The following is a 15,137-nucleotide window of genomic DNA, read 5'->3' on the forward strand; positions in this document are numbered from 1 at the left end:
ATATAACAAAAATAGAAATATAAAATAGTTATACAGCAATATAACGACCCAGTCAGCACTTTGACAGCGCCATCTATTGCCGCGTAGCTGTCAACTGCGCGTGCAGTTTGTCACTGGTTTTTGTCTCAGCTAGAAGAAAGCTGTCAAAGCTCACAGGATTGACAGGCGATATGCGTCACTTGAAGCCAACTTCAACATAGTCTTGGGCTATATATAAACTATATATTCATGCAACTGAACTGATACTTACAGAGTGAATTGCTGGCATTGTTGTTGTTGTTGGTGTTGCTGCCGCTGCTGCTGCTGCTTTTGCCATGGCTGGACGCAGAGGCTGCTGCGCTGGAGGACGAGGCGGCGACAGCATGCGAGGACGATGTAGCGCAATCCAGCGAGGATTTCTCTGTATGAAAAATGAGCAAAACATATAACAAACAAAACAAATTTTAATTGCAATGCAGCACAAATTTGCACGCGTCGGCATTCGACATGGCGTGGATAGCGAGAGCGAGAGGGAGGCAGAGTGCGCGAGCTAGAAATGGGCCAAGTCATAAATCTCAGCATAGATAACTACCCGTTTATTTATTACCCAAATTATGGTTGGCTGAGAGTCGGCGCGCGCTATGCCCCGACCCGACCCACCAGTCAGTCGACCAGCCGACCAGCCGACCATGACGTGGCTGACACGCAACGGCGCTCCGCTCAGCAACAGCAGACAGCAGAGCACTCACAGCAGCAGCAACAGCCACCCTCTCTTTCAGCCGGACAGAGCCTGTGAACCGCAAACGATATAATCGCGAGGGTTGTCACTTCTCAGAGCCGACATCAACCAGCAGCCGTAGCCGTGTTTAATTGCCGTAAATCTTTGTTTGATGTAAACAACAATAAGCATAGGTCGTCCCATTCGCAACGCTTTCCAATTGAAATGTCAATGCGAATCCTGATGACCATATCTGATAATAGCCGAGACTAAAATTTGCATCCATGTAGCGCGTGTGGGAACGTGACTGTGTCATAATTGAGCCTCGAGGGATAAGCTAATGGAAATGGATATGGGACAAGGCGAGAGCACGAAACTGGTGCATAGATATAGAGGTATATATTAAATCTGAATTCTTATAAATGGATTCCTATGTTTAGCGAGTATTTTTGAGCCAAGTGCTCAAACTGAGATTTCTTCCATAAAATCCAAACTTCTTATTTGAGCTCAAGTTTTTTGGTATACGGTTTGTTTCTATATATACATATCTATGTTATATATGCATAATGATCTTATGGCATTATACAAGATGGGAAGTGTAATTATCTTTTATGTGCTTTGTAAGCCAAACGGCTCTGGAGCAAAAAATAATGAGTTACGCATGACAAAGTTCTTTTATGCGACAGCAGCAGAGCAGAAGGCACAAAGTTGACAGCAAAGCTCATAAAGAGAGAAAAGAGATAGAGACAGACAGGGAGACAGGGACAGAGAGCGAGTGAGAGTGAGAGCAAGAGAGCTATGCAGCCTTTAAGAGACAACTGAAAAGGATTCATTGCATGGATTTGCTTAAGGCAGAGTTCGAGTCGGCGGCAGCGAACGGCCATTTTGGTTCACCCTAAAAACCAGCCAGAAAAGGACTCGCCCGCTTGTCATATTGAATTCCGGCTTACAAAGCCAAGGCGATTAAAAAGTCAACCAAGAAAAAAATTTAAAAAAAAAAACAAAAACAATACAAATAAAAAGAAATACGAGAGTAGGAAAGAAAATTTCTTATATAAAATTTCATTCGATATAAATGCTGAAGCAGAACAACATAGACGGAGGCGGCATAACAAATTCTAGCCAGGCACGCGATGATATTACTGTGGACAGTGCATTTTTGATGTTTCTATTCGCCTCCTGCCCCAGCTCCTGCCCCTGCCCCTGCTCCGTCGCGCTGGCCACATTATAAGCCACATCCGTTGCGCCGGCTTAAATTGATAAACAGTTTGGGTTTGAGTCAACAGCGAAGACCTTGACGTTTATATGGATAATTCAATTTGGCTTTTTATACGAAAATTCTCGTTTCCTTGTTTCGGCTAAAACAAAAATGGCCTTTAGCCGCCTTTTTTTCGCCATTTCTGTGGGTGGCTTTTATGTTTGGACACTGGTCAACATATGTTGCCCGAATGTGTTTAAATAAATACGCGAAAATTGTTCACTTTTGCAAGAGAAACAACTTTTTTTTTTTTTTTTGCTTTTGGTTTGCTTTGGTGGCTTCGCTGGCGGAAGCGCAGGATTTGTTTTTCCGCCATTTCGCTGACATTTGTGTTAGACCATGGCGAGAGAAGGTCAGTGGGCTGCTGGTGGGTGAGCTTATCGGGTGGGTCAAAGGCCGCCATACAAGCTGCCGGCATGGTGTTTGGCTGGCTTTACGAGCGGCTATCATATGCTTCGAACAATTTGGATTATCTTTATTATCGAAAAACATATTGCAGGGGAAATCTATGGTTTGCAGAGTTAAGTGGGTACATATAGGACCTTACTGCCATGGAAATGGCAGATCGGATTATGTATGCTTCTTAGATTTGATTATTAAATGAAGATCTCTGATAAACCTCTACCAGAAGGCAATAGAAAGTCTTTATTCTATATAGGAATAGAAATTCCTTTTTTACCAACTATTCATTATAGAATGTAGACAAAAGTACGCCTCCATTCATATAGACCATATAGTGTACATTTATATACATATTTTATATTGAATCTTTACTTGTTTCTAGCTGTATATAGCTATAGCTGAATATGTTCATATAGGGGAACGGATCGTGTAGTACTAGATCATTCGATGTAGATCAATCGATATAGATAGACAAGGCCAGCAACAATATTCTTAAGGATTCAATCTATTATACACATTGTCATATAAAGATCTTAAAGATTTAACTTAAAGCTAGAAAGTATAATTCGATATATTATCGATTATTATTATTGAATCAAGCGACTCTTACCTGTTCGCACTTTGTGCTCCACATGCGAGGTGGTTGACGCTGACAGCGCCGGTGGCAACGAGGGCGAACTGGCCACCACATCCAAGCTGGAGGCTGACAGCTGGCCCGCGCTGGACGTGATGACTCCGTGCTGGGTGCCCGCTGGCGAGCAGCCCGAGGGGGGCTGCAGTGTATCGAGGCGGTGTCGCTGCACGCTGCTGCCAAGCACGCCGACGCCGACGCTGCTGCTGCTGCTTACGGTGTTGTAATTAAGCACGCCCACGCCCACACCCACACCAACGCCCACGCCAGCGCCCGCATTGTGTGAGAGACCCAAACAGTTGCCAGCTCCACTGCCATTCTGCATGGCGGGCAGCGTGTCCAGCGTGTCGCTCAGCCGCTGGCTGGAGTAGATGTCGCTATATGAATGAAACATATGGTACATATAGCATAAAGATCTTATATGGAGTTCTCACCTGAAGGCGCTGCTGGCACCAAAGAAACTGCTGCGATCTTGCAGCGCCGCCTTGGCCTTCTCCACGCTCTGCTTCAGCTGCTCGAACGTCGACTGATGGAAGCGATATGAGGTCCAGTCCGGCGAGCACTGGCCCAGGGTCAGGCAATCCTCCGTCTTCACCTGGGCGAGCGTCGGCGGTGACACGCGCTTCAAGTCCAGCGCCGTTTGATACGAACACGAATTCTCGTACATGGCGCGACCTTCCGAAGCGTCAACGGCTACTTGTTGGTGAACCAATGGATTCCACTTGACTCTATAATATATAGAAATTGAGATACGAAATGGGACTTAAAATATGTACATTTATATATGTGTCATAATATAGGTTAGAAATTCAAAAGGTGTTGTCGGAAGAGAGGCAGAAGTTTGGTGAGAGGAGTACAGTAGAAGAGAAGCTCTGGGTGAACCGATTAGAGGACAGTAAGAAAATGTTGGCAGAGAGCAGCTCAAGCTTAGAAAGAGCAGAACCGAACATGTGGTGCAATTGCTGATAGACAGGCAGAAGCTTACAGAGAGGGGAAGAAGAGCTATGCGGAAGCTATTGAGCAATGCGATGTCTTAATAAAAATTATTTCAGCTCAACATTTTTGAAGATTTTTTATAGAAAAGTAGTTAATTTATCATTTAATTCATAATTTATTTCGGATTTTTATTATCTAGGTTTTCAGTCCAAAATTAAAGATTTAAGATTTTTTAATATGTAAATTTTCAAGCTAAAAATTTTTTCAAAACTGTTATACTTGGATATACAATAATAAATTTCTTCCCAATTGCTGTAACTTTTACAGTTAAAATGTTTGCTTTACATTATTATTTATGGATTATATAAACCCAAATTTTTGGCTAAAAAATAAAATTAATTTTCAAGCAATTTTATTTTTAAATATTTAATTTAAGCCAAAGAAAAATCAAATTCTGCGCCTATTGAAGTTTAATGAGTGACTCAAATTTATGAATATCAATAATATTTTTCTGAGTGTAAACGTCTGCATGTATATACACTTATACATAAGCATATGTATAGGTTTATGCACATATCTATGCCTGATAATAAGCACATAAATCAGAGTTGGAATAGCCCGCAATTAATGACTGCAATTTCAAAATATTTCACAAAATGCAGCTCAGAGCTATTACACTAGCCAACATAATTAGTAGAGCTCGTTGGAAGTGTGTTTCTGTGTGTGTATATAGTCTAAGATATGTGCACAACAAGCATAATTATCTCTGTGCTGGGCATTATTTATGAAGCGGCGCAGGGCAACGCTGCGTATGAGCGTTATGCGTGGGCGGGCGGCCATTTGAGCGTATATTTTCTAATGGCTAGCTATTGTATTATAGCCAGTGTATATGAGTGTGCTGTGTGCGTGTGTTGTTGTTGTTGTTGTTGTTGTCGTTACTGTGCTGCATGCCATGCAAATTTTTGCACTCTGCCTTCATCGGAAGTTGCTGAATTTTGATTTATGCCAACGAAATTTATGCTACAGCAACGGCAGGAGCAGGAGAAGGAGCAGGAGCATGGGCAGGAGCAAGGCTTCAATTTCATTTTGCAACGCACTTTCTGACAGCTTTAAGGCAACAACAGCAGCAACAACCACGGCAACAATTTCGCTTATCAGCTGCAGCCGCATCTAGTGAAACATCATCAGGCAGCAGACATTATAAACGGCCCGCACACGCCTTGTTTATTATTTATCATTGTGTTTGCTGTTTGGCAAGCAAATTGCGCGTTTGCCAATAGAGCAGCAAGGACACGGCGAAGGACAACCATTTGCTGCCATTTTGAAGTTATCACACACAGAGGCGAGAGAGAAAGAGAGAGAGAGCGAGCGAGTGAGCGAACGCACGCCGGAAATACGCGCAGGATGCCGGGAAGCTGCGTTGATGATGGTTAGCTGAGAAGTTGTGAAGCTGAGCAGGACGGCCGCGTGGCTGCATAAAAAGCGAAAGAAAAACACGAGACACACACACACGCACAGGCACACTTTGCATACATACATATACATGTGGACGTATATGTGTGTGTGTATCTGGCTAATGACATAATGCTCGTGTTGCTGCTTTTAATTAACAGGATGAGGACACACGCGCCGTGGCTGTGGCACTTTAATGGCTTGTAAGATTTTACCTATCAGCTACATTTAATGGCCTTACAGCTGTGCCGCTGGGCGGCCAAGGGGGCGTGGCCACTTAACACTTAGTTATACTGAAGATTTGTTAAGGGCAACAGCAGCCGACGGCGTTGGCTATGGAAGCTGTGGAATATTTTGAGTTGACAATAGGAGAGCAGTCAGTGGAGGCAGTGATAGAATCCTAGCAAGGATTCGAAAAGATTCGAAATACATTTAAAAGGATAAATCAATATACATTGGAATTAGTAAAAAGATAACTTCAAAATTTCTACTCTGTAAAATTGGTGTGAAAAGTTTTTACTAAAATTTATTAAAATAATTATCATCTTTACTACATGTTGGTATATTATTTTTATTATATTTTAACCAAAACCATGAGAAACTGTAAATATTTTGCTAAATACTATAAATATTTTATATATAATTCACAATGAATGTACAATAATAAGCGAATTTCTCACGGATTGCTTAAAGCTCTTTAATGTAATTTCAACTTTTAGGTAAATATTCCTACCCAGATTAAAAGCTTTTATAAGTATATATTTATTTTTAGTAGTTTATATTTAAATATTTTCTCGCAGTTGACTTAATTTAACGGTTTGATCAGCGGGCATTAGAATACCTCCAGAGCTAGTCACAGCTTGCCCCAAGAGGAGAGGATTGAAGACATTGCAGTCTATATTATCAGTAGGATAGGATAGTATAGTAGAAGTAATACTATGTTTTAAGTCAGTGTGATGGACTGATACATTTACAACTGTCCTTCGTTCCTTTATTATTACTTATAGCCAAATATAAAATATTAGAGTAGTAGAGTATTAGAGTATATAGGATAACTAAGAGATGCAATTGGAAAACTTGATTTAAATTCATTTCGAAGCAGTCATTAAGTATGGAAAGCAAATATAAATAGCTCATAAATTTATCTCTTAAATAAAGCTTAAGCTTAATTAGCTTAACTTATTAACAAAAGAATTGCTCTATGTATGTATATAAAATTTAAAATGAAATTATATTAATATAAAGCAATAAGATAGTGATAATAATAAAATTTTATTTGTTTATGAATCTGTACATATATACATATCATACATACATGCATAGCAGACAAACTAGTTATTAACCTTTAAAGTAACAAGAGGCAAGAGGCATTTCAAATTATTAATCCAATCCTTGCACTCAACTCACCTCAGGATTATGCTGGTTCCTTAGTTTAAGTTTATCCAAAAATTGACAAATTTGAAATTCTTGTATATGTTTTTTAATCAAAAGACTTGAAGTCGAATTGTAATTTATTTCAGTTGCAATTAATTCACTTTCTGTTTCAATGGCTTTCCTTTTAATGGACTCAAGACTTCACTTCACTTCGGTTCACTTCACGTCCGTTGGCGGCATTTTGTTTGTGTGTGTGTGTTTTTATTGCCGTTTACCGTTACATTTGGCAAAGCGGAAACGAAATTATTGTCCAAAATGGCGACGGATGTGCGGCAAGCGAACGAGTTGCGGACTGATGAAGGCGCAGCAGGAGCAGCAGTGGGAAGAGAAGGAGCAGGGGCTGCAAAAGGAGCCAAAGGTGGGGAGCACTAAAAATAGGGACTACGCAAATTGTTTGTTTAGTTTGTTGCAGTTGTTGTTGCTATTGCTCACTGTCGTTGCTGCTGTTGTTGTAGTTGTTATTGTAACGGATATGCACGGAAATTTGTCAGTGCGAAAGGGACGAAACGCCGTCGGTGACCGTCGCAACGCGTCCCTTAAGCATTGCCGTAAGGACACTTTCCAGGGCAGAGCGCGCGCTTGGCCAACAAAATCAAAAGTAAAATTTCAATAATTTCCGCACAACAAAATTTCGCACACACACACACACGGTGGGAGGGAGGAGGAGTGTGTGCCACGCCTACTGCGAGCAACAAGCAAATTGTATGTGTGTGTCTATTTTTTTGTGTTTTTGTATTTTATATTTGCTCGGTTTTTATTTGTGGCTGAGTTTTTATTTTTTTCTGTTTTGTCCTCTTGGTCAGAGACGACTTTGGACAGGCCATGCAACGTGTGGCCGACGAATCCTTAACCGCAAAAGTACCGTTATTATCCTTGGTGCTCCGCGACGTGTTCGTAACGGTAACGCGCACTCCAACTTAATGTGTATGTCCCGCTCGTCCAATCCATAAAGCTGGCCAAGAGACAGAGCGACAGACAGACAGCAGGCAGCAGGCAGCAGGCTGGCAAGCGAGCAGTCAGAGGCACAGACTGGGCCACACAAATCATCTCGCTCTCAAGATGGCGACACACTCCTCCCACAATCACAAGGGACCATCGAAAAGGATGCCCAAGTAGCAGCAGCAGCAGCAGCAGCAGCCCGCAGCCTTTGCGGTGGTTGATGCGCCTGCGCGCTCAACATCCACACACAGATACATATGTACAGCTATCTCTGCTGCTGTCGCTGAGTGGGCGGAGCCACAGCTTCGACTGGCGCTTCTAAGCACTTGGCCAGCGCTGTATGCGGCGGCATCATTAGTCCAAGCAAAGACCCCATTTCAGGCGGAAGTGCGTATGAGCAATATTTTAACAATGGCGTTTAAAACAGTTAAAGATCCAGCACTAACACACACACACAGAAACACAAACACACACACACACATTGCAACAGCTGAGCTTATCTGTGTGCGGGCCATTAGGCGCTTTGCTTGGGGCCGGGCTTCGCATCATTTGCGGCTTCATTTGGAATGCAACGCTGCCTGCCTTAAAGGCTCCACAGAGACTCCCCTCCACGGGGGGCTTAGTTGAAAGACGACGCAGATAAGCGCACACATAATAACATTTTAATTTCGCCAAAAATGTCTGCTTGAAAAAGAACATAATTAAGTGTGTGAGTCCAATAAAAAAATGTACGAGGGCGGTGCGAAGAGTTGTCAATTTATTAAATATACAAAAAATTATTATTATTATTAAATGCAAATTCATAACACTTGAGTTTATATGGGCAGAGCTATTTCCTAGAGAGCTGATTCATCATAAAGCACAAACACGAAATTGGGAATGGCAAATTCTAAACGAATACAAAGCAGTCCGAGTTCAAGCACCCGCAAACTTATTCGGCTCGTGATGCAGATTCCCGAAAATAATAATCATAAGTTATTCAAAGTCGAAAATTGCGAATTCGGGAGCCAGATCAATGGCGTCACCAATTGATGTGACGCAGTAGACGAGACAAACTTCAAAATAAAGCCAATTAAATAGTTGTCAACACATTCTTAAGCACATACATCAGTTAGCCTAACCGGATTCATACCTTTCCATCTTCTCTTTATATAAATTGTGAAAAGAGGTTCAAGCAGATCAAGTTTGTGCGAGAAATAAAAAGACACATGCTTGCTGTTGATTTTTATGTTATTTCTTTTTAATTTAAATAGTTCACACTTGACGCACATTATTATAAATAATGTTGACAACTGAAATTAAAATTTGAAAAAATGTTAATTGAATTAAATTATAATAATAATGCACATTAAACTTGATTTTTATTAAACTAATATTCTTCAAAATATATAATTTTTACTCAAACTATAAAAAACCTTTTTAGTTCAATCACCGTCACTGATAGAAACTAGTTCTGATCGTATATATTTTATACATGTATAAATATACTGGTCAACGTCTGGCTGGTATAAATAGATGATATGCTACCTAATGATAGTCGCATAGTCCGATTAGAGCTCAGAGCGACAACAACTGAAAAGGAATATTTTTGACATAATAATAGAAACCTAGATTTGTTAACGATGAAGTTTATCAACATTTATTTATTTACGTTGTGTCTTATAATGGGATCTTTGTGCTGGATTAACGCGGCGCCATACTATCACAGTGCTAGTGCGAGGAGATTTGAAGGGAACTTTTTTGGGTGAGCTAAAACACCTTTCGGTTGTTATACAAGTACTTTAAAATCAACTGTTATATTTCATATGCTTACAGCGAAGGCGTTCTACGGCCAGGCAGTGATACGGGCGAAGGCATTTTTTCGGAGATAGATGCGCCAAACCATAGTCCACCAAATGTCAATCAATATAACAGATACAGTTATAATTAGATTAACAACTTCAGGTGGACGACGTCATCAAATGACTTCGCGTGTGGGATCGGCTGGTTGATCAACTTTCTTTGTTACTGTTATAACATTTATAAGTTTAGACTAAATTAATAAGCAAAGCTTGCAGGAGTTGGTATACACTTAGCATGGACACCAACCCACAATGTGTAAAAGAAGCTTAACGTAATGCAATCATTTATTAATTAAAACATTTAAGTTGTACATAGAAAAAAATTTGTTCTTGTGTTTTTAGTCTGTTAGCAATCATTAATTGTCACATTAATGCATGCTTCCGAGTTTGAAATATAACAGCTGTTAGTAAATGAAATGGCTTGGCTTGGAGGACTCAAGAGACAATTAGCTTAGACACAACCCCAAAATACACATAAGGCGCTTTACAAAAAATTTTATACATTTATAAACAATAAGTTTTATTTAAAAAATTGTAATTTTTCTTTTTTATTAAAAAATTCACACATTTGCATTTATCACATGAGTAGTATATATGATAAATAGTTGTTGCAGCTCATAATCTATTCAGTTTCGCACTTGTTCTGTTTGCCAACAATAAAATAATTACATATTAATGATATTATGTGGGTGTGTGCATGTGAGGAATGGAAATATGTGTGTGTGCGTGATCGGGTGGTGTACGTATAAAAAAGTAGAGGAAAGTATACAAGTTTTCATAAAAGTATGCACAAGTAGCATCTATATACGGCTCTTCGAGCTAGATCTCACATCAAACAGTTTGCGAACGAAAAATACCTGCAATTAAAATACGATTATTAGCTATATCTGACACACACTCAGTCATTCGATTTGTCTCACCTGAATAGAGCAGGTGATCAGTATGACAATTATTTGACTAATTGAGAACGTTTGTATGTAGGAATTATTATCAAGCAGCAGCGCATAATCCCTCGACTCTCGATGTCTGCTGTGCGCCTGATAGCCCAATATTTCGTTAATATTTCGCTCCACTGTACCAATAGTATTTGTGAAATTCTGCATATTTAGCTGCAACGCCTCAATTTCCTTTGCGTATTTATCCCAAGCATCGTATTTAACCACTGTTATATAAATGTTAACCAATTTTCCAGCGAAGCGTGAGAATTGATTATCGATGCATACGGAATAATATCCTCCGGGCGAGACTTGATCAGTATAGTCCGCTGTGGCTTGCCATTGATATGGCTTAACGATCGTGCCCGCCGGATTGCGAACGGCAAAACCAGCCATACCATCTCCTCCACGAACCACCTAGATAGGGAAACGCAAAAATAAAGTTACTCCTAATCCATGAACCTCGGTTACATTTACTTACACTAAAAGAAACGTAAAAGGTAGCACCCGCTTGCACATACTGATGATAGCAGTCCTCTTTGCCGGCATCTATATGCACCTGTTTATTTAGTTAAACACAAAACAAATTAAAACATTTGTTGTTGTTTATTTCCGTGTTTTTTCCATCGGCTTCACTTATATTTACCTTATAATCCATTGCAACAGCAGGCAGATTTTCATACCATGGCTGTTGTGCTTCCTGTGCGCTAGTAAATGCAATTAATTGGCAAGACGCTATCACTGCAATTACTAATATTAACAAATTAAATCTCAACCGCTGCCACGTCAATCCCATTTTGCTTTTTATAAACAAAAGAGAGTTGCGGAGTTGGTTCGTCTGAGCGATGGCCAAAGAGTGAACTAATCACTGCTTAAGCACTTGAGTAGTTCATTTGGCTTGCTTTCACTGTTAAGGTATCTCTTGAGTGAAGCAACAGCTGTGCGCTTCAATGTTAATGATCATCAAATAAACTTCACTTGTTATTGTTTTTGAAGGATCCATATATGTGTGCACTATTTGCACTCGTTGAAAATAATGCTTATTAATTGCTTACGAAAATACGTATGTATTCCAAAACACCGCACAGCTGCGTCTTAACATTTATCGAATGCGCAACAAGTGGCGCTGTAAATTATCGAAAGTATCTTAAGAATTTTGAGTGAGTATATTTACACTGATATGTTGTTTAACATGAATCGATTAGCCTGAAGTATCGAAAGCAAAAATATATCGATACAAAGTATAATTGCGGCATTCGAATCGCACAAATATTGTTTATGAAAAGATAAAAAGGGTACGCAGTACGGACAAATCTATATAACGAATGTACACATACACTTGAATCACATTTGTGGTGAGCATTATCCACTTAGCAAATAGATTAGATATTTCACGTAAACACTCCACATACATATGTATGTACTTAATTGCGGTTGCAGCGAACGCTATTTAAGCAGCTGCATATTGGCAATTAACTTCATTAACAAAGAGTTGTAAACATGGTGCACGTCACGGAAGATGTTTTCGCTACTGCAGCAGTGGATCCCTTTACTAAGCAGACGGGTCCGATTCGGCGCTTTACGCTCTCCAATGATGAGCAAATGTCAGTGCAGATTTTAACGCTGGGAGCAACGATCAGTAGCATTAAAGTGCCCGATGCTCAAGGTCAAGTGGAGGACGTGACTCTCGGCTTTGATGATCTGGCGGGCTATCAAGAAGAGAATAATCCATATATGGGTGCGACAATTGGACGCGTTTGCAATCGCATAGCCAACGGCAGGTTCCAACTGGATGGCCAAGCAATTGAGGTGTCCCGCAATAGAGGAACATTTCAGCTGCATGGCGGATTTATAGGATTCGATAAGGCACATTGGAAAGTGTTGGAGGTGCTACCCAATGGAGTCAGCATGACCCACACCAATCCCGATGGCCACGAAGGCTATCCAGGCGAAGTCCAGGCTACAGTTACCTTCACTTTAACTGAAGACAATTGCCTGCATGTGCGAATGGATGCGCTGACCAGCAAAGCGACGCCTGTGAATCTCACAAATCATTCCTACTTTAATCTAGCCGGCCATAAGGCAGGTCGGAAGGGACTCTACGAACATAACATATCTATCAATGCCTATGGCATAACGGAAACCGACAACGAATCTATACCAACAGGCAAAATATTGCCTGTGGATGGTGGGAAATTCGATTTACGCTTAATTAGCAATCTGGGGGAACGCCTTGAGCAGCTGCAGCCGGCCCTGGGTTATGATGACAACTTTTGCGTGCAATTTGAGCCGCCGCAGAGCTTTGCCAATGTAGCTAGAGTATCGCACCCTCCAAGCGGTCGCTGGCTAGAAATTGCCAGCAATCAACCGGGCGTGCAGTTCTATACATCCAACTTTTTACCAGATACAGCAAAGGGAGAACGTGCGCTGGCTGGGAAAGCAGGCGCAGCGTATGTCAAGCATGGAGCTTTTTGTCTCGAAACGCAAAAGTTTCCGGATTCTGTGAATCATATAAACTTTCCCTCTACCATATTGCGACCGGAAGAGAAATACCATCATGAAGTCATCTACAAGTTCGGCAGGCAACGTTAAGCCAATAATAATATATATATGTGTATAGAGAGAGATATATATATGTATGCTACCATTATTAAGCATTTAGCAATTTTGAAATTGTAAATTAAACAAAGATAATTTTAAACTACCCAACTGTATGTATGTAAACTATTCGATATGGATACATACTGTATATGTACTAGTACTCAAGTTCAAGGTAAACTCAAGCATACTCTAAAAACTCTCTATTCACAATCTAGAATCTGTATTTTATAATACACAAAGAGCAAGTTTCTATTGTATAGAAACCCTTATAGAAAATGAGTTAATTTTGTTGTTTTTGCCTTTAGCTATTAAAGAGATAGCACGTTAATAATTTGTTAGGTAAAACTTAGATAAGCAGCAATGCGCGTCGCAAAAGCTATTAAGCGCAAGGCTATATAAAATGCAAGTTCAACTCAATTGCATAGAAAAAATAGTATGAGTAAGTTACTCCATCTAGTGGGCCTGCTGTTCAGTTCCTGTCTGGTTTTTGGTCAGGGACATCCGCGTATCACCAATGGCAAACCGGCCTGGCAAAAGCTGTTGCCCTACCAAGTGTGGCTTGAATGCACTTTCAAAGAGAGTGAAGATCCATTCTATTGTGGCGGCACAATCATCTCCAAGCGCTGGATTCTAACGGCTGCCCATTGCCTGCAACTCACAGACCATGAACTGTAAGTATTTACTTCAACTATAAATTCATATTTACGAAAGATCAGTTATTAATCCCTTACGACTTGCAGTGAAAATGTGCTTGTTTTCGCGGGCATCGTAAACACAACAGACGACGATGAACCGGGCCGTGTGGAAATACTGGTCGATAAGCAGGACACCATTGTGCATGCAGAGTATGATGAGCACATCGCAACCTATGATATTGCACTAATTCACTTACCAGAGGACTTAAAGCTAAGTGCATACATACAGCCAGCTAAGTTGCCCAAGAGGAAACCTCCCAACAAGTATGAAGGCCGCAAAGCCCTTGTCTCCGGCTGGGGGCGCATGGCCAACCATGAACCTGCTGAGATCTTGCAATTCCTGCAAGTCAGAATCATTCCGAATACACTGTGCGAATCATTGTGGAACAAGGAACTAGTGGGGGAAAAGAAACTAATATTGGACTCATTTCTGTGCGTTAACACGCATCGCGGTATGCCCTGTGTCGGCGATTCGGGCGGTCCGCTGGTTCTGGATGATGGCTCTAATGTTGTGGTGGGTGTCGTCTCGCATGGCTACGATTCCGAATGTAAGAGACCTGTACCGGATGTATTCATGCGCGTCTCATCGTTTCTGGATTGGATTGAACAGCACACGGGTGGACTTACAAAGCATTAAATTATGGAAATTTTCAGCTTTACCTAAATATGTGAAACAACTTTCTTATAGTAGACAATTATATATTTTTTAGAGTAGAATGATTGCCATAACAGATCGAACACTCCCGACTATCTTGAATAAATCTTCATAAAAATCCAAGCCTTCACAGCAGACAACAGCTCCAGTCTTCACACACACTTAAATAAAGTAGTTTTCATTATAGATTTCTTTTCAAACATGTGCTTTATTCTTATTACTCATACAAACTCCATACACTCTCCATGCTTTCCATACTTTCATAATATTTCTTGTGGCTTTGCTAAATTTGTTATCTTTTTGTTGTTGTTTATGGTTTGATAGTGTGATTGTATATATGTGTGTGTGTGTGTGAGTGTGTGTTAAACAATTCGCTTATGATAATGCTTGAATGTATTCTTTTGTGGGATTCGTTTGTTTCGCTTATCGTGTGGCTAATGTTGCTGATTAATCATGAATTAATTTGTATATTATTTTGTTAATCTTTTAATGTTTTCTTGTTGCAGTTTCTCTTCTTCTTTGTTGTTGTTGCTTATGTAAATGCAATTTTCAAATGTACAAAATCTAATATTAAGGGAAATGATAATGCGGTAGCAATACTTTTTATCATTTGGTTCAAGAGCATTTCGTTTATATCATATTTACTTTTCTTTATATAATC

The 15,137-nt window shown here is 40.2% G+C and overlaps 4 protein-coding genes and 1 long non-coding RNA gene across 5 annotated transcripts in view; 3 read left to right on the plus strand and 2 right to left on the minus strand.

The window, feature by feature from the left end:
• The window catches only part of Ets65A (DNA-binding protein D-ETS-3), a 34,161-nt gene extending 26,324 nt beyond the window's left edge, over window positions 1–7,837 (minus strand). The window contains exons 1-4 of the mRNA XM_089467709.1: window positions 6,784–7,837; window positions 3,423–3,716; window positions 2,968–3,365; window positions 251–400 (exon numbers count right to left, since the gene is read on the minus strand). Of these exons, the coding sequence (XP_089323835.1) occupies window positions 251–400; window positions 2,968–3,365; window positions 3,423–3,655 (781 nt within the window). The 5' untranslated portion in view covers window positions 3,656–3,716; window positions 6,784–7,837. The remainder of the gene's footprint in view (window positions 1–250; window positions 401–2,967; window positions 3,366–3,422; window positions 3,717–6,783) is intronic.
• A 1,163-nt stretch (window positions 7,838–9,000) lies between these two features.
• Window positions 9,001–10,167, plus strand: LOC149268984 (uncharacterized). The gene is made up of 2 exons (XR_016269861.1): window positions 9,001–9,493; window positions 9,565–10,167. It is a non-coding gene; the product is annotated as an uncharacterized LOC149268984 (long non-coding RNA).
• Window positions 10,109–11,630, minus strand: loj (p24 family member logjam). Its single transcript, XM_018006946.2, has 4 exons — window positions 11,172–11,630; window positions 11,007–11,084; window positions 10,511–10,942; window positions 10,109–10,447 (listed from the first exon to the last, which is right to left on the minus strand). The coding sequence occupies exons 1-4, from the start codon at window positions 11,319–11,321 to the stop codon at window positions 10,391–10,393; spliced, it is 717 nt and encodes a 238-aa protein (XP_017862435.1). The 5' UTR covers window positions 11,322–11,630; the 3' UTR covers window positions 10,109–10,390.
• A 90-nt stretch (window positions 11,631–11,720) lies between these two features.
• On the plus strand, window positions 11,721–13,405 carry LOC108613456 (galactose mutarotase). The gene is made up of 2 exons (XM_018006941.2): window positions 11,721–11,880; window positions 11,966–13,405. The coding sequence occupies exon 2, from the start codon at window positions 12,026–12,028 to the stop codon at window positions 13,115–13,117; it is 1,092 nt and encodes a 363-aa protein (XP_017862430.1). The 5' UTR covers window positions 11,721–11,880; window positions 11,966–12,025; the 3' UTR covers window positions 13,118–13,405.
• A 21-nt stretch (window positions 13,406–13,426) lies between these two features.
• On the plus strand, window positions 13,427–14,678 carry LOC108613459 (collagenase). Its single transcript, XM_018006945.2, has 2 exons — window positions 13,427–13,797; window positions 13,867–14,678. The coding sequence occupies exons 1-2, from the start codon at window positions 13,562–13,564 to the stop codon at window positions 14,456–14,458; spliced, it is 828 nt and encodes a 275-aa protein (XP_017862434.1). The 5' UTR covers window positions 13,427–13,561; the 3' UTR covers window positions 14,459–14,678.
• Window positions 14,679–15,137: the final 459 nt, after the last annotated feature.

The sequence above is a fragment of the Drosophila arizonae genome, chromosome 4, assembly GCF_054131065.1.
Source record: "Drosophila arizonae isolate 15081-1271.41 chromosome 4, UAZ_ARI_1.0, whole genome shotgun sequence".
NCBI lineage: Eukaryota > Metazoa > Arthropoda > Insecta > Diptera > Drosophilidae > Drosophila > Drosophila arizonae.